This window comes from Trachinotus anak, unplaced genomic scaffold, assembly GCF_046630095.1.
Source record: "Trachinotus anak isolate AG129_WGS33_773 ecotype Australia unplaced genomic scaffold, CSIRO_AGI_Tana_v1 ptg000005l, whole genome shotgun sequence".
NCBI lineage: Eukaryota > Metazoa > Chordata > Actinopteri > Carangiformes > Carangidae > Trachinotus > Trachinotus anak.
Window position 1 is genome coordinate 6,369,453 of NW_027273856.1, and position 25,152 is coordinate 6,394,604.

The following is a 25,152-nucleotide window of genomic DNA, read 5'->3' on the forward strand; positions in this document are numbered from 1 at the left end:
TATATAATATGGATCCCGCTTGTACTTAGATGTTTACAACACACACTGAATTTTCATGTGACACTAATCATTAATTCACACTGAAATTTCTGCCTGATGACAAATAGTACCTCCTCCCTTCCCTCCTGGCCCATAATACTATCCCACAATATCACTTTGAGCACTTTTTTTTTTTTTCTAAAGGCCCAAATTGGAAATTTATAGGAGAATGGTCATCAGTCTTAGAACAGTCTCGGTCACAATGATAAATCTATCTGGACTGGGAATCTTGGCTGCACTGCACTAGTCATTGATCATTTTCACAGCTTTGCCATTAAATATTTAGTCAGCTTATTCGCTGGTGGCCGCAATTCAGTAACGTCCAACGGTGACGAGTGTGTAAAAGATCAGCAGCTCAACAAAAACATCATTTTTACATCTTAGCCAGCATCCCGCAGGTCTTCTGTGCACGCTGACAGAGCCACATGAATTATTTCACCACTCACAGCTGCAGAGCAAAGACAGTGAATTAGTCTGTTAACAGTACCAACCCCCCCCCCCCCCCCTTAAGCAGCTCATCCCCCAGTATTTAATATATAAAGATTTCTTAGCCCAGGGGGCCCTTTGGGACAGATGCAGCACAAAGTTGTTTGTCTGGGCCTGTGGTTGTTTACATGACTGGGCGCTTTATCCTCCATCAGCAAACATCGGTATCTGCAGCCTTCATTTTTCCCTCATGGGTCAATTACAGAGAGGGTGATGGGCTTGTCACAGCAGGGAGCTCCAGGCATGTTCCATTTGAGGCAAATTTGGAACAAGTACAGAGAGGAAGAGAAAATTTACTGTAAGACAGTAAAATTAGCAGGACAGAAAAGGGGCAAGCTGGTCTGTTTTGGATAATCATGCCTCCCTTTTCTGCTCCTATTCTCATGTACTGGAGTTGTTTTTTCTCCATAATCCCTTGACATATTTATTCATATTTATCTTTTGGCACTCTCAGTTGTTATCAGTCCACTGTATTTCCTCTATACTGCACCTGCTATCCTTCTCATTGAGACACTTTTGCTGTCCAGGGATGCTCTCTGCCAGGGATAAGGAGGGATTCATTTCATGTGGTTTGTTATTGTCGGAGATGCCCTGCATTTTTCCGTCATGAAGTACAAATCGTGACAGAAACCCTTGAAACCAACTACTTACCCGGCCATTCTGTCTCCCGTTTGATAACAAAAACAGGACAAAAGTTTAATTTTCTGCACGATTGGTCTTGACAATAGAGCAACAGTTCAGCGGTACTTACAGTTCTCGAGCCTGCAGAAAAAAAAAGTCTGGCTTGTATAGCAGCTACGCCTCTAGATCTTCTACACATCTACATTCACACATCAGTTTCAATGGCTCAGTTTGCTACATTTCTTTCCAGTCAGGGAGTTTTATTCATAAAGCACTTTCTGCTTCTCACTTTTCAAATCAGCCCAGTCAAACTCCTTGTATTGCTTTTCAGTGAAAGGTTATTATGGTGCAGATAAACTTAGATGTCACAGTTTGTTTCCTGCAACCCACTAAGCTTCATTAAGACACCAAAGATTAAGAAATCAACATGACAAGTCAATGTAACAAAGAACTTATTCAATTCCCTCATTCGCTGAATTCAGGTTTTGCATACACAAATTCCAAATTCATGTGTTTTTCTTTTCCTCCCAGACTGAACTCTTCACAAAGACCTGCTCAGGGAAATCAAAATCAAAAAACCTGCCCTTTTTTTCAAATGCACATGCTGTTCTCTCACAGAACTGTGTAGACCAGTGTTTCTCAAACCTTTTCAGACCAAGGACCAATTAATCATTACAATAAAACTCACGGACCACCTGTGTCCCCAAGGATTGTGACGTTTTAATTCGTTTTAAGAGTTTTAATAATCGACATGCTTCCTATGTTGCATCAAAATAACAAATATGAACACTGGCTGGATGTCATCAGACGCGCTGTGAGTCTCCATCGTGGACAATGCATTGCTAGTAAATCTTAACACTTAACACTTGCCTGTGATGTCAAAGGTTTCATTTGATCTTCTTTTGATTGACCCAGTCGTAAACCACCTCCATGATCTTGTCTGTTTGTGTTTGATAGTTAATATAAGATAAGGTGGGATTTAGCACAGTCACAGAGCAGGCTAACCATTAGCTTCATCCACTCTTCCTTACCAATGTCGCACTGATCATTTCACTGTAAGCCGTACAACATCAACAGTAAACCGGCGAAGCTACATGAGTACAGGCGGTGCTGCGAACCGGTCGGTTTCAGCGAACTGCAAAACAGCCAATTCAAATAATAATGTCGGAATTTACATGTGAGTTGATTCGATGTTGGAAACAGTAGCAGGCTTTGTGGTCACTACATTTGAAACAGCTGAGAAAGGCCGGTGCAGACTGACACACATCTGTACGCTCACTCATTACAGGGGATTATGCAGCCGCTGCGCACACAGAAGTCCAAATGTAATCTCTGCCTTTCATTCCCGCCACCCATCTTTTCACTCGCTGCCATCACTTTATCGTGTCATTTCAAAGACCATTAGCAATTTTTTTGAAGGATACGTTTTTTTCACAACCATCCCAGGGCTCCTCTGTCAAAGCACAGGAAGAGAGAGAGAGAGGGATGAGTTCAAAATCCAGACATCAAATGCCCGCAAGGGATCTGAAAACTTACAGAATTCAAAATGTTGCATTTAATAATCTCCCTTCTCTTTTGCCCCTCGCCATATCCCAGGCTGTCTTTGAATGAGTTTTGAAGAGCTTACAGTCAATGTCACCTTTGTAAGGATACATTTGTCTAACTTAATAAACCACTGTCGGGCTTCCAGTTATTCAAGCCTCCTATCACATCCACTCTTTGATGTATCAGCTGTTGTTTTCGTGAGCTCAGAGACAAGGGAGGTGCAGCGCGGCGTGGATATGCAAATTCACACCCACCGTTGAATCTTATTTACCTACTTAATGGATTAAGAGGAGTCATTAGACAAAGTGGCTGACTGGTGACAGTACTTTAACATGACCCCGGATCAAGGAGTGGGCGTCCATGAAGCTTCAAATCAGCCGGTTAGCCCCAGAGAGAGGACTCTGTTTATGGCTGCTGCTTAGACTCAGCTCCCACACAGATGGCACAAACACATACTAATCCACCCCCCCACCCCCCCCACACACACCCGCAGTTCTGCACCCACTGTACAAGGGACAGACTTTCCGACTTATTTGCACAACATTTCAACTAAATGCAGATTCCTACACAAACATTTATCTCTTCATCTATCTCGACTGCCTGACCTGGAGCTTTGCAATTAATTGTTTAAACTGCACTGAACAAGATCTTGAAGAACTTGATGTAAAATTGGATCCTTTCAACAGCTGAAATCACAAACCGGAATCCCAGTCCAGAAATGCCCCCATTCCCAATATGCCGGCTCCCACAGATTCCCCCTTTTTGTCCATATTCCGTTTTGTCAGATGTGCTCACCCACAGCAGCTGACAAATTTCAACTCTCAGATCAAGATAAGATGTCCTCTAGATGTCCACTCCGTCCAGAGGGAAAACTCAGGGCACATCTTTGGGATAGATCTTTCACCCTTCTCGCTGCCATTTGCCATCAGTTGCCCATTAGAGCCTTAATGCCACAGCTTTGAGACCTGAGACAGCATCTTAAGATACAAATTGTACATATTCACTCGCTCTGCTCAAAAATAATGAGATCTTTGAAAACAGTGACAGGAGGAGGATATGTGTCATGACCTCTTTTCATTTTATGTTCTATTTTGTATGTTTTTCTCCTCCCAGGGACGACAAGCATTGCCGTTAGTTGTGGAAATGACTTAAAGAACTAAATGGACATTTCTCTCTCTTTCAGGATGCTGCAGATTCCACAACCCTCAGTGAATGTTTGCCCTTCTCTATCCGTCAGCCTATTTTTTTTTTTTCTTTCCTGCTCAAGAAGGCTAAATTAATCCTGTTTTCCCAAATGCCCACATCGCTGCCTTTAAAACTGGAAATGCACTGTAGACTTTACCATAATTGTTCATTGTTCCAATGCAATAATTACTTTTTTTTGGGAGGGGGGTGTTTTCTCTTGCATATGTCACAGTAGCCCCTTAATGACTACACCGTGGAGACATTTTGCTTAGGGGGATTTTTGCACCTTTTGAAGTCACAAAAACATGATTGGCCTCGCCCAATGCTAAAGACCGCCATTTTGAAAAAAAGGAGTAGACCCCCACAGCCAGCAAGCCTGTCAGATGAATACTAATACTGATGTACTTTTCCCTCATTCCCTAACCCCACTCCAAAACAAACATCCCCATCAAAACTCCCCAAGTCCCCTCTGTGGAAGTTGATTTGCTAACTCTTGTCTCTTTTACTAACAACAAGCTTCAGAATTCTTCCAATTTGATTCTTTTCATTGGTGAATTTTTCTTTTCCCTTTACCTTTTATGATTTCAACGACTAACACTGTGTCATTCACGGAATGTGAACCATCTGTTGTTTTCTCTACTTAACTTCTTGCGACTTACATACTAACAAATGTATTGTTATCCTTTTATATTTCTTTTTTCTTTATGATTTTATTTTGTAGACGACCCTTTAAATCAAAAATAGTTAGACGATTGCTTTCTTTATTTCTTTATTTGGATGTTTTACTACATAAACAATAGGAAAGATTCATTTTTTTGAGACAGCCTATACAGTATTTTACTATTACATTACTTTTTTTTTGCTTAGAATCGAGTCGCCTATGAAAAGGAGGAGCTGCTTTTGCAAAAGGCGATTTTTCTTTTTTGTTTTTCCTTTCCTTCCCATTTTTTGGGGTTGAGGTGTGTTTTCTTGAGTTTAAGGTTTGTCATTATTATTTTTTTCTTTCTCCTCCCCCTGTTTTCTCCTGAAGCACGCAGGCATTGGACACGCTATGGTAAACAAACTGCATTATATGGTAGATATCATTCTAATTGTCTTATACTTTGGTTTGCCCTGGGTTTTCCGTTACCTTTTTCTATTCTGTTTGCTTTACTGAAAGTACAATCCGCCATCAATTCCAAGGTAGCTGAAAAACTCCACCTCTCTGTTTTTCGTTTAGCCCTCTCTATATATATGTTATTGCTTTTTTTTATTGCCATCCAGTTCTCCCCTTCCTGAAAAGATTTAACGTGTTCATCCAACGAGGTCTGCCCAAAAACATACAGCAAATTACATAAATTTAGATTTTAAGATTTGATTTGTTTTGCTGTTTATTTCTTTCTTTTCGTTTGTTCTTTTTTTGTTATTTTATTCTTTGACTTCAAACACTATCCGTATGAAGAAATAAAGAATCATAATGCAAGATATTTTCTCAATTGAGCATTAGAAAAACGTTAAGAGTTGCCTTTACTTTTTATAAATTTGTTTCCTCCTGATTTATTTTCTTAGACAAACCCTATTAAGTGAGCGTACGCAGCAGACTTCTCAAGCAGACAAACAGCCGACTATGGAAACTCCAGTGAGAGGAAGTAAAAATAAAAAAAATAAACTTTTTGTTCATTCATTTTTCCAACTTTTTTTTAACAACTTAAGAGGAATGGCACTGAGGAGACATCTTTCTGTGTTGCCTCAGTTGTACTGCTCAGCCTGTTATGGAGCCACCTGTTATCCCAGCTCGCCATCCTGTGGTTTATGGAGTCATGAAGAGTATTTACAACTCTTGATTTAGTGGCCAAAGCCCCCACTGTAAAGTAGGCATCAAATGAGGGCTTGATCCCATTAGCGGCCTTAGGCTGATTTATGATCAAGATGGGGCTGTTCCCAGACCTGCATCTGGAAACACTCTCTGTCTCTCTCTCACACACACGCACACATGTGCACACTTAATAAAGTGCTTTAATGTGTCAATAGTCCCCTGAACTCCGGTGCAGAAATTATCAAACCAAAAGCACTGATGAAAGGTCACTATTGAAAATAAAACAGCAATTGCAGCTGTGTTAAACTGCAGACTGGGTGATGTTTGCCAAAATCACATGCACACAATTATATATTAAAAAAAAGAAAAAAACTGCAATCTTATTTTAAAACCTGTTATTAGACTGAATGAACTATAGACCACCCGTGGCATGTAGCTGTTATCAGACTTACTTGCTTTCACTGGACTTTTCCAATCAATAACTGAAGCTCTCTGCCCATTGACGCAGACCATGAAGGGAACTGCCTGGGAAAATCTGAACTGTGTGCGATCGACCCTTCATTAACACTAACTGGCCTCACCCCTTGCATGAAGAGACTTGAACCCCCCTCCCCAGTCTCTCTCTCTCTTTTATTTAATTTTGTTTCTGTTTTTGATATACAGATTGCATTGAGTATATATGTATATGTATATATCATGGCTAACATATATACATACATATATCAATTGTCCTAATATAATCAATACGGCCATAAAACATGTTAGCCACACCTCTTGTTGTTTTCTTTATTTGATTTTGTTTTATTATTATTATGTATATATTTTTTTATTTGTATGAGTTTAACTTCAAAATTAACTTACTAAAATGAATAATGACCTCACACCCTATCTTGAAACAAAAAAAAGGGAAAAAGTAAAGAGGGGAGACAGATTTAAATTTTCTAGGTGAATAGAGGTGCTCCAAAGAAGAAATCTGGCGCACATGACTTGGAGAAAACTAAAAGGTAAACTAGTTTGAGTTTGAGCTAACTGAAAGAAATACTACTTTGCAAAAAATATATTTTTTTGTGGGCCCAATATTGTGGAGGACATGTCCTACCACTGTGATCATAATTGCTCTGTTCACCAAGACACAGATGTCTCCTCTCCCCTCTCAGTTTTCCCTATTCTTTAAAAAACCCTCTCATTTCCGTTGACTTCATCCGTGATTGGTGACATCGGTCCCATCCTGTCCCACTCCCACCACCAAACTGACAGTATCCAGTGGTCGTACTCCTGCACCCTGTCTGCATGTCTCTATTGGCTAGAACGTCCTCACGCCAGCATCCTCACAGGGTGTTAAATGCTGCTCTAGCCCAGCGCGTGTCAGTCTGTTGTACACGTGTCTCAATGGGTTTTTTTCTGTTGCATTTTTGTCCAAAAACGACAAAAAAAAAAAAAAATCAACATTGAAAGTTCTCTTTCTTTCCCCATTTGTCTGGTGTTGTTGTGCATTGCAATTAAATTTACTTCCCCACTCCTTCCCCATTTTGCTGCATCTTGCCAGATGGTTTATTTGTTCTGTTTTTCATTTTTTTTGTTTAATAGTCGGTCTGTTTGTGTGGTGTCTAATGGAATTCTCCCCTCCACACCCACTCTTCCTGTCATCTCTCCATTTAAGTGCATGGCTTGTGTGTCACCCTGTTAGCTTGGATGGAATTCATTTTGTTTCTTCTTAACCAAAACAAACCCTTGTCACATGAAATAACACATTCAGTCCAAATCTGGATCTGGTTTGAGCAATCAAATTGCAGAGGACTTTTAAAGAATCCTCACCTACTCTTCCCACTAAATTTACTAAAACAGTGTTACTAATCTACTGTATGAATCAAACCTTTGTTGTAACTGTACTAACAACCATTTTTGTGTCTGACTTTCCCTTACTTACAAAAGTACTAACCGATTTCGTTCACCCTCCAACCCCCTTTTTAACTCTTTTCGGCACACAGCTAAAGAACCACTCCCCTTTCTCCCCCCACACTCTTCACAACTGTTACCAAAACGGCCAAACTCCCCAACCCTCCCTCATCCTCAGTCTTTACTAACCAAGGGATGTAGCTTAGTTTAAAGGTTTATCATTGAAAGACAGGAGCCTCCCTCGACAACACATTTTGACAAGCTGCCAGACACCTATCGAAGCCCACCGCTGGATGAGAGCCCTTTCTTTCCCCCTCTCTCTCTCTCTCTCTCGAGCATCCTTCCTCCCCGTCGGTCGGGCTTTGACCTGAACTGACGGGGCGGAAGTGTGAGCAGTTTATTATGACATGCTTCCTGTTTGATCCTCTAACTGTGTAATGGTCTGTATGAAATCCACAATGTAACACATTATCTCTCCCTGCAAAAAGATCTTTGGCAGTAATTAGATGTAGTGCCACCGAGGGTAAGTGATACACTTTCAAGGTAAGCTTGATGCCACCTTGCTGCATGGATCGTAACATTCACGTTCAAGAAGGTACTGACAGGTGTCCCCACCTGGTGACAATGTGCCATGTGAGTCAGAAGTTGCTGACAGAGAAACCACAGGCTCGGATCGGATGCTGAGAATCACGACTGCATTTGGGGATTCAAGGTAGAATATGATCTGCGCTCCTGAATGGAAGAGTCAGTGACTCACACAAAGCTATTTCCCATTGTATATGTTCAAGGCCTGACAGGATATGGCTTCAAATACCATAAAATGTAAAAGTTATCATTTTTTCTCTTTCCATCAGCTCATGAGTTGCTACAAGGCTCCTGAACATCAATAGCAACAGAGGCTGAGCTGTATGCGCCCTCAGCGTTATGTGTGAGATGGGAAGCAGATACATCTCCAAGCACAGGATTTGCAATTTGAGCACATTAAAATTAAAACGCAGTCTTCACTGCATTCAATAAGACATTTTATGTGCAATCTTAGCATGGTCAGTGTGATCCCCTGGGACAGCTGAAACCATCTTGACCCTTGTTTACTTCATGAGAGGAGTGGGTCTGCTTTATGGGGCCCTCAGTAAGCCAGCAGCCTGCAGTCATGGAGTCAGACATGCTCACTGAGCCAGCCAGTGACATGCTCAGCTGAGCAGGACTCACAAAGAACATGCACTTACATGTGAGGACCCATCATAAAAGCTTTTCTGCAGGTAGTTGGTGTTTTTTTTTTGTTGTTTTTTTTTTGAGCACACAAGTGAGAAATTAATGGAACACGACAGAGGTTAAAAACATAAAGGAAACCATCCCCCCCACCACCACAGGGCCGTGCAGGAGGCCGGTTCAGCGGCATGTGAACGGGTTGAATGGAAATGCTTATCGTGGTTTGAACTTCAGAGCTGTGTCAATCCTTTCACAGTGGATTCAGCTGTACACAGCTCCGGTCTGTGTTTTCTGTGCTATCTGGGACACAGAGTTCAGCCAGGTCTGTTTGGTTTCTGTGTGTACCGGGCTAAAGAAGTATTTGAAGAGCAGCTGGGTAAAAAAATCAAGGGATCCAACAGCAGCAGCGAGGGCTCTGGAGATAGATCTCTGTGTTGCACGTGTTGTCCTATTTATTATTTTTCTGTGTTGCCGTTTTAGTTGCTTGTTGTAGGTACAAATAAAAGGAGGAGATTTTTAGACTTGACTTTTTATTAGAGGCATATATTTATTATTGAACGTCACACTGGAAAACAAGCAGAGAAGGATGCTTGAAAAGTGTTACTAAGCCAGTTATCGCTGTTTATCAGATGCTTTTTCTTAGATTCTCACACTAGGCCACATTTCAAGAAGGGAACTGTGATCACACAATTACAAAGACTTATTTTCAGGCCATATTCAGGTCTCAGGTCTGTTACAGATGTTTTCCCAGCTCAGGAAATCACAGTTTTCATTTTTTAAATTTTTTTAATACAGTAAACAATGGGCTAAAGTGGTGTGATTGCTGGAGTGATTCGCTGTTAGCCACATCTTTGCTTCAATCAGATTTACCAGGATCTCAGGGGGAACAAGCAGCCACAATCTCCCTGGTGGAATCTCAATGTTTCACTCATTGGGATTCAGTTAAAGAACAGTCCATCTGCATGTTACAGTGAATGTTTTGAGATGGGAACGCATGCAAATTTCCTCCAGGCTATATGGCTTCCTGGCTGGGAGAACCAGGGTATGTCAACTATCAACCTGTGATATTTTCAGCCTTTCCCTCCTCCGGCCAGTGATGCAAGCGCTTGTAATGTTGCTCAACGGGACGGGTGTGCAGTCTGGTTGAAGAAAGGACTAGCTAACTCTTGTGAATAATTAGTTAGCTCAGAGAAAACACTTTGTTTTGCTTCTGTTCATTTTATTTATTTATTTATTTTTGGACTAATAATGCATGTGCTTTGACATATTGTCCCTGTGGGGGGGGGGGGGGGGGTGCATGCAGTGCTTCAAACACTGCATGCATTAAAAGCTTTGATGAACCTTTTAAGTGGTGGAGTCTGGGGTGATGGAGAGAGCACGGGAAAGAAAGACAGGGCAAATATGTTGCTAATTTCCGATCTTCCCTCTTTAGTTGGGAACTTTATAGGTGTCTGGCAGCTAGCCAATGCTAATCCCTCATGGCCCCCAAGTGAGCACACCCAGCCTCGTTGATGTAACATCAGCAACCCTCCCAAAAAGAGCCTAACCTGGCAATAAAATATGTTGGTGTTCTCCAGAGCTTTAGTCAGGTTCACAGGTTATGTCTTTACCCACTGACGTCTCAAATCCTACATCCTCACTTCGAGAGGAGGTCGCGCCAAAGGTAGACGACTCTGGCCAAACTCTGTAGGAAAATGGTTTAAAGTTGTCAGACTTCTGCCCCCCCTGTGTCTCCTCCGTAGCCACCTCTAATCTCTCTCTTGTCAACTGTGGGATAAATGAAGTGGCCTTGCTGAACGTCCCGTCCAAGATTTCCCAAACACCCCAGCGCACAGGCACTATCAACCGCAGATTCTTCATGCTCGATGTGCCGATATGACACCTCTTTCTCACCAAGTAGCAACAGCAGACATAAAAATGAGTTGCCCTGTTAAGAAGGGAAGTACGGCAAATAAAAGAAAAACAAAGACAAAACAAAACAAAAAAAAAAAGATAAAACAAAAACAACCATGGAAAAGAGAAGACGAGCACTCAGCTGGGGCAACTGATCTGTTGAGTGCAGTTGCTAAGGTTTCTCTGTCGTGGACCTGCCCTTCATATTTTTATTTTTTTCAAAGTGAAAATGTGTCTCATGGACTCATAGCCTGCTATTACTGTACACTTCTGCTTCTCATTGCTTCGCTAAAGCAGTTACTCTCGATTCCAACATGGAAAGTGAAGTGCTACCATATGCAACATGTCATTGTAAAAAACTGAAATGTAACTAAAAGTCGGACTTCAGCTGAAATGAAGATGGTTTGTTCTAGCATCACTTTTTGAGTGTGCAAAGGTAATGAAAAACAAATGGCTGTGGCTCCCTGCAGTGCTGCATTTGTGCTGTGTACGTTTACGCAGAATAACAGACGTTGAACCAGAGACATGAGTGCTTCACTTCTGCCCAGGCCAGCTCTATGAGTATAATTAGACAATAAATTTGTCACTAACTGCAGAAGTCTCTCCCTGTCAAACAGCATTATTTTTCAGGATGTTTGTACTTTTGCAGCATAGCCGTGGCACTGAAAGCGAATACATCCTCTACGTAATACTAAACAGCCAAATTATACTTATTAGCGTTTTCATCAAGTGCAGCAATTAAACAGCAAAGTAAAAAGACACGATTTCATTTGTGATGACTCCTGGGTAAAACTGAGTGGAGCAAATCCTTATCATCATTTCAGATGCATTCTAATTTTCAACCGGGTGTATCTCATGTCTCATATTGATTCACTCCTCGGGTGTTCTTTAAACTGACAAGGTAGGGCCTGGAGTAACATTTATAACAGTTGTTTCACCTGCTCTTGTAAGGCCGAGTGTAACATCAGTACAAGAGTCTCCACACGAGCTGACGTAAGGTGGGATAAAACTGCTTTGATCAGGTTAGTCAAGTTCCAGTAATACGAGGTTACTGAGGAATATCATTTGAGCCAAAAAAAAAAAAAGACAGTCTCACAGAAAAGCCTGAGGGAGCCTCTAAAATGTACCATTTGTGCATCTGTTTTTAAATGATTTTTTGGGGGATATTAAGTCTTTTTTCTGCGCTTCAATCCACACTATCTCATACCATCAGCTTGCGGCTGTGTGTTTGATTCCACCTGGCGCTTTCTGCTCTGTTAGCGATCAAACGTGCAGCAACAGAATGTGTAACCTTGCACAAAAGACGAGACTTGAGGCAATTAAATATTGAAAGGGGGTTATTTTTACTGGTAGTTCCTTGAATGAGGACCGGTTCAGCCGAGGGATGTTGCAGAGTAGCTTTGCCACTAACAGGGAAGATAGTTTGAAATGTTGAGATGTCAAAAGTAGTGTTACCTGGAAGATCAATTTTTTGAACTTGATGTCAAGTGACATCTGATTGAGTGTACTTTAGATAGTTGACAGTGTGTGTAAATAGTATGTTTAGAAAAGGGTGGCTGTTTATGGCTTACATTTTTTATGGCTTACAATTTTACTGGTCTTTTTGTCATTCAAACCAGAGTCGGCTAAAGAGAACTTTTGCCTACAGTGAGCACAACACTGTCCCATTGGTTTTTCCCTTAGCAACTGCACTCTAGAGTGAAAGCCCCCAGTCTGACCGGCACCAAAAGCAACCAAACAAGCGATACCATTTAGCGGGACAGCGCCGCCTATCGCTGATGTTTAATCCACTTTCTTCCTTGTTTTTCCTCCTCATTCTTCTAATTTCTCTCCTCTCTCGTCATTCTCTATTTCTGTCTGTCGCTGCTCTGTTTTCTCCCTCCGTCTTTTCTCCATCTGTCTCTTTTGGGCCACGCCTATGCCAGGTGACCATCTCAGTGGATGGTATATTGACCACCACTGGTTACACCCAGGAGGATTACACCATGTTGGGCTCCGATGACTTCTTCTACATCGGAGGGAGCCCCAACACCGCCGACCTGCCGGGATCACCAGTCAGCAACAACTTCATGGGCTGCCTGAAAGACGTGAGTGCCTCTGTGTGATTGTGTAGTTTGTGACTACAGAGTTCATGTGCAGCTGATCAAACACGCGACCAGAACGCCCAACGTGTTCGCCTGTGCTATAGTGTCATCGTCACACATGCTCGCACAAACACATTTGTGTTGATTTTGACGCAGCCACTTGAAGAGTCATCAGTCTGTGCAGATATATCTCCCATCTGTGAGAGTAGGAGGTGTCAGACCTGCAGTATCCTGAAGTGTTTATTTCCTCCACGCTTCCTGCCTCTCCCCCTAACCACACTGCAGACAAAACACATCCACAGGCATTGCCAACTCCACAATGGGATGGTAGAAAAACACCATTTACATTAGGACACATCGCTAAAACATGGAGGGATATGTAGAGGCAGTGGCCTTATACAGTTTTATTTCTTCAACTTTGACAAAAAAAAAGACTTTTATTTTACCATGTCTTTAATTCATGACTTAACAAGCTGTCAAGAGGACCAATCACAGCTTAACGTATTATGCCCTTGTAAATGTAATGACTTGTATAGAGGCGACGCAACATGGTGCCATCACATTTCCTCATAAAACCATGCTGATTGAATAAGTAATTACTTTTGCCATCACTTTTAATGGATTGCTCAGTAATCGCCCTATCTCTAACTTAATTATGCCTGTAGAATTACATTTTCATTATTTGGGTTGCTATCGGAAGGATCCCTAGAGGGTCTTAAACCTCCCAAGGCGTTTAACTATCCTCTCTCTCATCAAGACGAGGCTGGATTTACAGACAACGTACAGACCAAGCATGGGGAAGGGGGGACGGGGGTTGTGCAAGGCAGGAAAACAGACAATGGCAAGTGCAAGCAGCAACAAATAGAGGTGATGTGGAGAAGCAAAGAACTGGAAATGGAAAATTGGAGCAGATGGTTGGAGAGCAGAGCGTATAAGGTGCTGTTGGATAGACTGAGTGATCTCCCAGTTAGTAGCTAAGCAAAAGCAGGTGCTGGATAGATGGATTGGACAGTGCAGACAAAAGAAAAGGGAAGTGAATGAAAAAGTGCTAGTTCTGAAGTAAAGGTCAGGTATGGGTGAAAGAGAAGGGAATAGGTTCCAGGCAAACTCCAGGAAAGAAGCAGTGTACTGTAAACATCAGGCACTGAGATTCATGTTTGACCTTCTGCCAAGGGCTTCATTTTTCATTTAGCAGCTTGGGTTTGGGTCAGCAGTGAAAAAATCATGTCTCAAAAGGTTGTATAGTTGAGCACAGAACTATAAAATTTTCTTTTCCTCAAATGGAGAGAAGTAGTTTGCTGACAGGTAATATTCAGCCTTCTTCTTATTCATATGGGCCTACGATAGACAGAGAATTTTAAGATTTGCATATTATAATGTTGACTCTGGAGGAGTAAGAAGTGGTACCAGGTGTGTGTGTGGCCAAGGTGAACAGCCTATATACAGTATGGCCCTAAGATCAGCACTGAAGCAATAGTCCTGTTTTAGATCTGTGTTGAGTCTTGGTGCTCCTGCCATTTTTGCATGGGTAGCCTCTGGGGGCCTTTTTTTTTTTTAAAGATGGTATTTGGACTCCTCTTGACAGTGCCCTTGAGAAAGTCATGGCCTCAAAACTGGAGATGTTTCCTCAGCACTACAAAGGAGCTGATGATGAATTTCCCCATGAGGATGAAAAGAGGCATAGGAAGGATCTTTTACTCCATCTGCAGTAGGCTTGGGCTGGTATTTAATAATATCAAATATCATGATATTTCCCACCATATACATAATTTTTCATTAAAATTGAAATATCATATTTTTGCTGCAGCCCTGTTGCCAAATCCGATTCTCATTTCATTGCTTTGCTTATTGTATATTGGACCTTGGCATGTGACAAATAGAACTTTGAATTGTTGTTTAGTGGCCGCGTCACTTCTACCTGAAACATAAAATACAATAAAAATATCATAATAATGTTGTTTATAGTGATATTTGGGCTGGACCATAAACTGTATATCAAAATGGACACAGACTCCAGGTCTGAAAAGTGAAGCCAATGCAGAGGAGCCTTAAACCTGCATTCTATCTAATGACCATCAAGGGGCGACTCCACTGGTTGTAAAAAGAAGTCTGATTGTATTGAAGTTTATGGGAAATGTCTCTACTTCTCACTTGATTTATTACCTCAGTAAACGTTTTCCTAATGAGTTTATGTTCTCAATCACTAGTTTCAAGTCTTCTTCAAAACAACATGATGTTCTTTTTTTAAATTATGGCCCCATTTAGAGGAAAATAAACCATAAAGCAGGGTATGCTTAAGGGTGTGACTACCATGTGATTGACAGACTGTAGCACACAAGTCGACCTGCCTGACAACGAGGATAGAGTACAGAGCAGGTCACATCCACACCTCACTCCTCCTCAGCTCCACCTTATTGTCCAATTATGATTTCTTCTGGTTTCAAAAAACCAAGATGGCGACGACCAAATTCCAACTCCAGGCTTCAAAACAGCAGTTCACGAACCAATTGGTGACGTCATGGTGGGTTGCCACTTGGGCTGGACTGTATCAATATGTATATAGCCAAGGCCTAAATAGCAGATGATAAGTGACTCATTTAAGTATGAATACTATACATTGTAGTTACGTAATCTTAGATTACTAGAAGCTTGAGTTTAGTGGTTGTTTTTCCTGGTGTTTGAGTCTCTTGGGCTCAACTTTCCAGTTGTGGTCAAGCTCTAATGAACACATCAGCTGAAATGTGCCAGTGAGGTAACCGCGCAGAAGGGCACTGAGAAAACTTGCAATGACAGAAACTGAAAGCACCAGGTAGAGTCGTAGCTGCTGAAAGTAAAGAGGAAAGCGAGTGGTTGGGGGGGTGGGGTGGGGGGTGGGGGGTAGACAGTGGTGTGTTTCATCCTCTGCTAGTTCAGTGGCACAGCTTGGATTATCAGTGGTGTTATGGTCCGGGGCAAAGCTTTCATGCCGCCACCGTGGTCAATCGCATTTGATACGCTTGGCCAACACCCTCCAGGCAGCAAAAATCCAAAGGAAGAGCACAGCAGAAGAAGAGTAAAAAGGCACCAAAAGAGGCACTGAAGCCCTATGAAGTTTTTTTTATTTGCTCTGTGTGTGTGTGTATGTGTGTGTGTGTGTGTGTGTGTGTTCAAAGTTACCCACATGCTATGATCATACACTGTGTGATGCATATGTGTTTTCTAGGCTCCTAGTCAGAGTGGCATGGTGTGAAATCAGATCTCTCAGCTTCTCAGTCGTCACCCCCCTCCCCCAAGTCTTGTTTCCACAGATTTCTGTCTTCTTCTGCACGTCACTGTCTGTCTCTCTACCACAACCTCCGCCTCCCCATCTCTCTCCCAGACAGTGACCTTGCTATCGCCCAATTCACACTCCTCCCTCCAAATGACTCTCTCTCTCTCGCTCTCTCCCTGTTCCCCCCTCCTTGCTTGTCCTCCTCACTCTTCCCACCTCTCTCATCACTTCTCTCCACCCCTCTCTGCCTCTCATCTTCCCTTTCTTGGGGGCAGTTTTGTGTAATTAAGTCCATGGTAGAGCTGTTGGTACGCCAGCTTTGCTATCCTGACGGCCAAATTAAAAATTGATTTCTTCGACTGATTCCATGCACTGGATGAATGCGCTCACCCTCCTCCCTGCCCTCACTCTCTTTCACTCTCTCTCCCTTCCTGCCCTCCCAACTTCATATTGACGCTCCGTCTCTTTGTCTGCAGCTTCCTCCTTGTCTCACCTTTGTTGCGTGGTGAAATTTTCTGGAGTCACCTGTCACCCCTATGCTTTCCCCATCAGCTGCAAATCAACATTCATTTGAGACCTTGTAGTTGGAAGGGTCCTGCTTTTGTTTCCTTATCATCGCCATTGCAACAGATGTCAATGCAAAATGTGGGAATTCTGAAAGCACATCACAAAATGTCATTAAAGTTGATAAATATATGAAGTATTTGTTGAATTAATATGGATTAGTGGATCATCTACAAATCTATCGCAAGACTTTTGCAAAAACAGGCTCATCAAACATTCACAACCCCCAAGTATATCAAGAAAAAGCTGATATTTTTTGTTCTGCTGACCTGCAGGGTTTCGGATTTGCTGAGTTTCTCAATGACAACACAAATCAATGGAGTCACCCCTGAGGAAGGCTTTGGCCCAGCATTAGTGGTGCCATTAGAAGCAGTGAGAAAGCACAAGTCAGAGTCCATGTCGGCTTGATTTTAGAAAGATCATTGAAGTTAAGCCAACTCAAAAACACACTGTGGTTCTGCTACCCAAGTCAGTGAATACCAGAAGTCAGAAGTGATCATCAAATTAAAAGAAGGGTCAAAAACCATCTCGCTAGATGTTATTAACTCTGCTCAAGATTTCAAAGTTTCAACAGTGGTCCATTTATTATTGGAGAAAGCCAGGAAACTGGGCAGATTGGCTCGATAGATAATCTGCTGAGACCTGCACCCCCCTCCCCCCAATACTGTAGAGGACCTATTACAAAATGTCTGTACAAAGCCAGACTGCATAAGAAGGGAAGGCATATGGTCTAGATACTGAGTCAGCAAAGGTCTGGGTCCTTAACTTAACAAAGGCACAAACTATTTGATATGCTTTTCAGAGTGCATGCTTCATACACTTCAGCCGTTACATGCATCCCTTTGTCCCCCCTGTTACCCTCACTTCCCTCTCATTTGTCATTCACTGCCATCTTCCCCTGCCTCCGTTACAGCTTTACACCTCTCCCTGGTATTCCCACACCTTCCTTTGCCTCCTGTTATGTGTCTTTTCTTATCCCTGGCTACTTCTCTCCCTTTGCCTGTGTTCTTTTTGATAGAGACACACTTGAAGACTCGAGTGACTGTGAAAAGGTAGTTTTTTCATACATTTGAGGATGGGCTTACACAGCGTCTTTCCCTCGTTAAACTCACTGTCACGCACCGACCTGGATTTGGGCACATACACTTAAAACAAACCTATCAAACCTAAAACGAAACTCTTAAATGTAGACTGGGGTGTAACTGTGGTGTGAAAGGACTAAGGATTTACAGGCGATCTGAACTGCCACATACCACCTGCCATGTGAGCTTTTTAACTAATTCTGCTCTCGCTGAAAATTGCACGCTATCAATAGCCAATAACAGCTAATAATACAGCATGGTAACTTCTGGATGCCTGCCTTCATTGTTGTTGTTGATATGTTGGACTGCACAAAATCCCTCAGACTTTAGATCTTGATGTCACCGACTTAAAGACTAGCATGATAATCAGTCTTTGTGCTTGTGATGTCCCGTACCTGCCTAATCAACCTGGTTGGGGCTGTTGGGTAAAAAAGGACATTTTGTGACACCAGTTGCAGCTCTTCCTGGTGTTCATGTAGAGATGGGTTGCTTCCTGTCCTGTATTACAGAAAGATGTTTAGACTAAAAAGTCTAAAGCTAGCAGCCCTCTAGTAACCAACCAGCAATTTGTGCTATGCATTCAGTGAGCAGATTGTTCAGTGTTGACCTTTTAGATGACTATCAAGGAGTGAGGGTCATTTCAATCGAAAGGCTATGAGCATCAGCGTATAAATGAATTTCATGGCAAGATTTAAACCTTGATAATTTTTTTTTTTTTTTTTGTCTGGATGTTGGTGCGACTGAACGATTAAGGCAAAATCAGGATTCGTCTTCTAGGAAACGAGAACACCAATCTAATGTAATGCAAATGTAGAGGAAATCTGGCCATTACTATTGTTGTCATTCACCCAAGAATTAAAGGAAGACTATGTAATGTCTGCTAAGCAGTGGCAGCAGCAGCCACAAGTGGTAATTACAGGACACTGGTGCATTAAATTCCATTGGGCAGGTAAAAACAGATAAAATGAATCATGCTTGAAAAAGTCAATTTAGCCACCCAGCACTAGCTTAGATCTAGGTTGGTATTTCAAATTGGTCATTAGAGCCACACTCCAGATACAAACTGACCACAAAGTCATTCGGTACAAAGTGTTTCCAGCTTTATTTCCTGCCTGATCTTTCCCCCCTGCATGCTCTATGATCCCACTGTTCTGAAAAATCATAACATTGGGCTGCTGTTTTTTTTTTTTTTTTTTTTTTTTTTTTAGAAGAGGCAGTGCAGCATGGGTAAATGAAAATAAACACCTGAAAATAAATAAAATGAAAATAAACCTTCTCCTTCCTCCCTCTGCCTTTTCTCTCTTTCACCTACTCCTCTCTTTTTCTAACACCTTAAATCCAGGCGAACTTGCACCTTATTAGCTGCCAGTTTTAGCGCTATCATGGCTAATTACCAGGACTAATCTCTGCTAATGATGACATTATGAGGTGTACAGTACACGTGGCAGCGTGACCAAAGCAGTAGATAACCAAAGGAGGCTTAAGTTCAGGAATAACCCGGCATATCTGTGTTCTTGTGTTTCATTCTGTGCCTGTGCGTAGGTGTGGTGTTTGACAGAGGATGAGAGAGAGAGAGAGAGAGTGTGAAAAACTGGTAAGACTGGAGGGCGTTGGAAAGAGACACAGGGGAAGACAATGAGGAATGACAGCAGCGATCTGGTGAAATTAGATAGTCAAAAACCAACAGAGTGAACCACACCGCACAAGATGAGCCCTTCAGTGGCGCGAATGTGGAGACAGGCCAGTGCAAACAAAAGCAAACGGTGACCTAATACACAGATAATAATTCAGCATCAGGTCTTCGTCTTTCTGTTTGGGGTAAGCAGCCGTATGCAGGTATGATCAAACTGGATGTGGAGCCCTTCAGAAGCAAGATGCAGGAAAAAGTCTTCAGAGGTAGCTCACCTGGTTAAATGTGTGAACCCTATGTCGAGGCTGAGGCTGCGTTGTGTGTTCATGGCGGACGCATTGTTGAACTGCCAGCTCTTTCTTCCCGCCGAGAGTTTGCCTTGGATAATGGCCATCAGCAGGCTACTTGCATGCTCTTTTCATTTCCTTTCATTATAAATTCATTTCCGATTCATTTTTTTCACAGGAAATGTCCTCAAAACGTCTCCACATGCAGCTGATAAACTGCTTTAAAAGTACAACGTTTATATTTTTCAGACATTGGAACTATAAAGGTGTCAAATTTATTTCATGTTGCTGGTAGGATATGAAAATGACTGTAAACAGGTCCTCTCTGTCTATTTTTGCTGGGAACAACGTGTCACACATGAGTAGTAGGTGAAATCTGTAGATCACGTGAGGCTACATCGTGACTGTGTGGCGGCTGCAAAACGTCTTGGTTTTCATCTCGCCGACCATGTTAATGGATTAGGGCAGACACACTGAGACGTGCGTGGCATGGTGTAGAGATTTGGCGTCTCACGCATGACGCTCATTTTGCAGCAAAAATAAACATAGAAAAGACCTGCTGGTGTCATTTTGATATCAAACCTGCAATATTACACTAAACTGACACCTTCCGCGATGGTTGTCCATGTCTAGGCTGAATCTGAAACTGACACAGACATGACAGGATATAAAAATATATTTTTTTAACCATTTTAGCAGCTGCATGAGAAACAGTGGCATTTTAGAGATAAAAATAGAGATAAAATAAAGATAAAAAAAAAAATAAATCAGAAATTAATTAAAAATGAAGAGAAATCTGAAGAACACAGACACATGTTTTCATCCATGCATCCAGTGTGTTCCTGGCTTGACTCGTTAACATGGGCACAGAAATGAAAACCAAGATGTTCTGCACCCGCCAGGCAGCAAGTGTGTTCCTGGCCTTCATGCCCTTTGCTGAAGATCATCTCCTCTCTCCCCTCCCTTTCCTGTCTATCTTTCCATTCCTCTGTCAATAAAGTCAAAAAAAAAAAAAAAACTACACCTGCATTGTAGCATGCCAGCGGTAGGTTAGTCAGTAATGTAAGTTTCCAGTTTGTAGTTATCAAACTGAAGAATCGAAAACCACTGATATGGTGCTGGCTTTTATTAAAGGAGGAGTGTTAAGCTGTGAACACCTGAGCAGGTAGCTCCTCTATCTTTACTCAGCGTCACTTCGACAGAAACATATCTGCTGCCTGGATCAAACCTGAGACTTTACAATAACAGAACAATCCCCGTAACCTCGTACCTGCGACAGACGCAGAAAGAAACAAAGATAGAAATGTAGAAAAGTCTTTTTTTTTTTCTCTCCACTACCTGTCAGCGCGTATATGGGAGTGTGAGAGAAAGCGTGAAGAGCACTACACTCAAACAAACAAACGCTGAGACCTCAGCTGCTTCACACTATTACCTTGAGGATGGCCTCTCAAAATGCTGTCTACAGAGTGTTCGACAAATAAAAGGGAAACTAAAACTATGAAAGACAAGGATAATTTACTTTGCCTTTAGCTCTTAATCCATTATGAATGCACACAGTGAGGAACAGACACACGCTCTGAGTTGAAACAATAGAGCTGTATTTCATCAAAGGCTGTCGGAGCCATTTGCATTAAGGCTGTAGGCAACAGTCGCTTCTCCCTGTGTCTCGAAACTCCCCTGGAGCCTTTTAATTTTTTTTCCTCCCATTTATTGTGCATATATACAGATATTTCTGAGCTACAGTTTGTACACTTTGTGGTTTAGACCAAGAGTTGGGCGTTTCCACGGCAGTGATCAGAGCTTGATGCGCCCACGTAACCCAAACACTCACAGACATCAGTGAAATCAATGAAAGCATGCCCCGGGCAACTCGGTGGCCCCGAGTGGTTGCTAAGTGTTTGAATTTTTCAAAGTGTGAAGGATTTCCTTGCCAAATCATTGCAACATCAGTAAACAGAGCACTCGTCTGACCTAAATTTCTTGTTAGGGGATCGCGGGTTGGAGATTGGAAATTGGCTTCAGTGGTATGTTTCGTCGATGTTGGTTTCACACTGCTGCTCAGGAGAAAGTCCTGCATTTCATTCATGTTTTGAGATCCTTGTTTCCCCATGCTGACAAGCTTTCTCAGCAGCCACTAGAACTGGCACTTCAGGCAATACGGATGTATCTGCAGGCTCACAGTGGTATGGATGGGATGTTCTTCCCAGCTGCATTTTGTTTTTAGGCCTTAGAAAAGTCAATTTTTAGATAATAACCTGCTGTATTTGAATCCACAATCACACTACCACCGCTATTGTAAACAGAATTGTAACCTTGCTCTCCTCTCTGCTGTCTAGGTGGTGTACAAGAACAATGACTTTAAGCTAGAGCTGTCACGGCTGGCCATCGAGCGTGATTCTAAAATCACCTTGAACGGCGACCTGGTGTTCCGCTGCGAGGACGTGGCGGCCCTAGACCCCGTCACCTTTGAGACCCCCGAGTCCTACATCTCCCTGCCCAAGTGGAACACCAAGAAGACGGGTTCTATCTCCTTTGACTTCCGCACCACAGAGCCCAGTGGACTCCTGCTGTTCAGCCACGGTCGCCCTCAGAGTCCCAAGGAGCAGAAGCCTGGCAGGGAGCTGAAGACTGATTACTTTGCCATGGAGCTGCTGGATGGGTATTTGTACCTGCTGATCGATATGGGCTCTGGAAAAACAAAGCTGAAGGCCAGCAACAAGAAGGTCAATGATGGTGAATGGTGCCACGTGGATTTCCAGAGGGAAGGGAGGAAAGGTGAGGGCTGCTTTAAACTTGTGTTGCGGTGAGACTAACAACTTATCTAGCATTTGTGTTGCTGGATGGTTTTATAGCATTTTATAGGCAGTCTTAGTTTCATATTGGATTCATGTCAATTTGATGTTGCATTACTTTACCCCAGTCAGAAAAAAAAATCTGAAAATTCTATTAAATTCTGCAGTGACCTGTATCAACAAAGTTCATCAAGAAAGTGTATATTTGACTGTGACTGTGACACTATGGTAGTATCATGATTAATGAGGATTAAGAAAAATAAAAGATCCACAGTCATCTTTTATTTTGGCAGGTCTGTCTCAACAAAAATATCAGGCGCCCCTGACGTGCACTGGCCGTTATTTGCAGTTTTCAGTTTTCTTTTTGAGGTTAGACCCTGTTGCTCGCCCTACAGTGGTTTACAGAACCAGGCTGCTGCCTCTCCCTATTTCATGAGAACACATGAGACACACTGATGGATGATTCTGTGATTGTAAGTCTTCTTGCAGGGGGAGGAGCAACAGCAATCTTAATGGTTGATGATGTTGTATCTTGGTGTGATGAGTCCTTTCTCCAATTGAATGTGTCTAAACCTAAAGATGTGATCACCAGCTTTAGAAAGTCGTCTACTAACCAGCGTTTGCTGACATTGAGCTGGAGGACAGACATAAATACTTGACAACAAACTGTTCTGAATCTCATCTTGCTTCCACAACTAAAACAGAGACATTTTTCCCGAGGCTCTTGTAATATCTCCTCTGAGATGATGACTCAGTCAGTTTTTAATGTTCTGCATTGTTGCTTGGTATGGTCCAGTAATGGACCATGCTATGGTCCAACAAAAGTAGCCTCATTAAAATGGGAGGAGTCTAGCTCAGCTTACAGACCATTATAACAGGCAGCTAATAAGAAAGGCCTCTTCCTTTCTGCAGAGCCAAGATCACAGTTTGAACTGTTCCCCTCAGCTCGTCGGTTTAGGCTGCTCCTTATGAGGTTTTTCTTTGCTCCTACTGCTGTTCAGTTGTTAAATGGAAGATAGTGTTCCACTGTTTCCTGGAGAGAGCTTATTTGCACTTATTTTACACTTTGACCTTGATGAATAAACTCTCACATATCATCATGTCCTACTGTCTGTTGATGTCCATAAGTGTTTTCCTGCTGTGTGTGTCTTTATATGCGTGTTTTTGTGTGTCCTGGCCGCAAATCAAGTGACAACAATATGCATGTGGAGTACACACATACTTATTCTTAATCTATCATCACTTTATTTGTATCTTGCCGCTCCTGTAGGCAGGAGACTGGAAGGGGTTCGCTGATTTATCAGTCGCACAAAAGCAGACTTGACTTTGATGTATTCTGAAACCATCCAGCTCTCCATGCTACTCCAAGCATGCCAAAACTAAGAGCTAAGAAGTGGTTACACATATTACTAATGATACACCTAGTGGTATTTATTAATCGAAGTTTATTTTTCATACCTGCGTGCCTCTGCCTGCATGTGGGCACAACAGGAGCATCATGCTCGAGTGTGTGGCATCTGATGGATGATCTGTAGGTGGGCAAGCACCTTGGACATTATATCTCACCCTAATGGCGTCTTATAATGAGGAAGGGTGTGAATGTGTGTGTGTGCGTGTGTGCACGCATGCATGTGATCTCGCTGCTGCTCCTGCTGTAATTGGCTTTTAATAGAAAATTAAGACGGAGTCGTTAATCACAGAAGGAGAGAGGGCCTTTTGTTTCACCCACTCCCTGCTGCATTCTGCTTCCCTTCTCCTCCATTTAGCCTATTACAGACACATTAGACACATACACACACACACACACACACTCACTCACTCACACACTCCACTCTCATCTTTTCTCCCTGCAATTTGTCTGTCTGTTCTTTGTCCCTAAATTATCCACTTACTGCCCCTCTCACCCATCCATTCACTTACTTGCCCACTCACTCATTCGCTTTGTCTCCAACCCAATCACCCACCTATCCGGACCACACAGCTTCAATCATCTGCACAGTGAGTCATTAAGACACACTTTCAGTCACCCACTAAATGCAAGATCATGGAGGACACAGACAAACATACACACGAGGTTGGACCAATACATCCAGTAAATCATCTTTGTGTTTCTGTCTCTTAGGATCCATCTCAGTTAACAGCCGCAGCATGCCCTTCAGCTCCCCAGAGGGCAGTGAAATCCTGGACCTGGACAGCGACATGTACCTGGGCGGGCTGCCTGAGTCTAAGTCAGACCTCATCCTGCCGCCAGAAGTTTGGACAGCCCTGCTTAACTACGGCTATGTAGGTTGCGTCCGCGACCTTTTCATCGACGGCAAGAGCCGTGATGTCCGCCGTCTGGCCGAGATCCAGAGTGCGCTGGGTGTCAGCAGTTTCTGCACCCGTGAGCTGCAGAAGCGGTGCAGCAGTGCTCCCTGTGGCAACGGAGGGCTGTGCAAGGAGGGCTGGAACCGTTACATTTGTGACTGCACTGGCACCGGATACCTGGGTACCAACTGTGAGATAGGTAAGGAGGGCGATGGTGCAGAGAGCAGGTGTCTGTCCGGGTGAAGGGATCGAGACTTTCAAACCAATACTCTGTTTGCAATTCAAAATAGAAATACCACAATACACACAAATTGCACACATTTCTCATAATCAAGGGATAATTCAAGTGTGCAAAGGGAACCACAGATGGCCCCAACATGAATCAATGAAAAATTGCTAAATCCTAAACGTCTCACCCTCAATCCAATAAACCAGAGTAAGAAAACAAGTGTAGAAAAGACGTTTCAACACATTTGGCAACGTGCTG

At 42.5% G+C, this 25,152-nt stretch overlaps 1 protein-coding gene across 6 annotated transcripts in view; it reads left to right on the forward strand.

Moving 5' to 3' along the window:
* Positions 1–25,152, forward strand: part of nrxn2b (neurexin 2b) — a 692,879-nt gene that overhangs the window by 309,558 nt on the left and 358,169 nt on the right. For 5 of the 6 annotated variants that reach the window (XM_071478063.1, XM_071478062.1, XM_071478058.1 and 2 more), the window contains 4 exons: positions 4,907–4,930; positions 12,595–12,756; positions 21,903–22,341; positions 24,481–24,864. In XM_071478063.1, coding sequence (XP_071334164.1) covers positions 4,907–4,930; positions 12,595–12,756; positions 21,903–22,341; positions 24,481–24,864 — 1,009 coding nt within the window. The remainder of the gene's footprint in view (positions 1–4,906; positions 4,931–12,594; positions 12,757–21,902; positions 22,342–24,480; positions 24,865–25,152) is intronic. The other variant, XM_071478059.1, reaches the window with a different exon arrangement.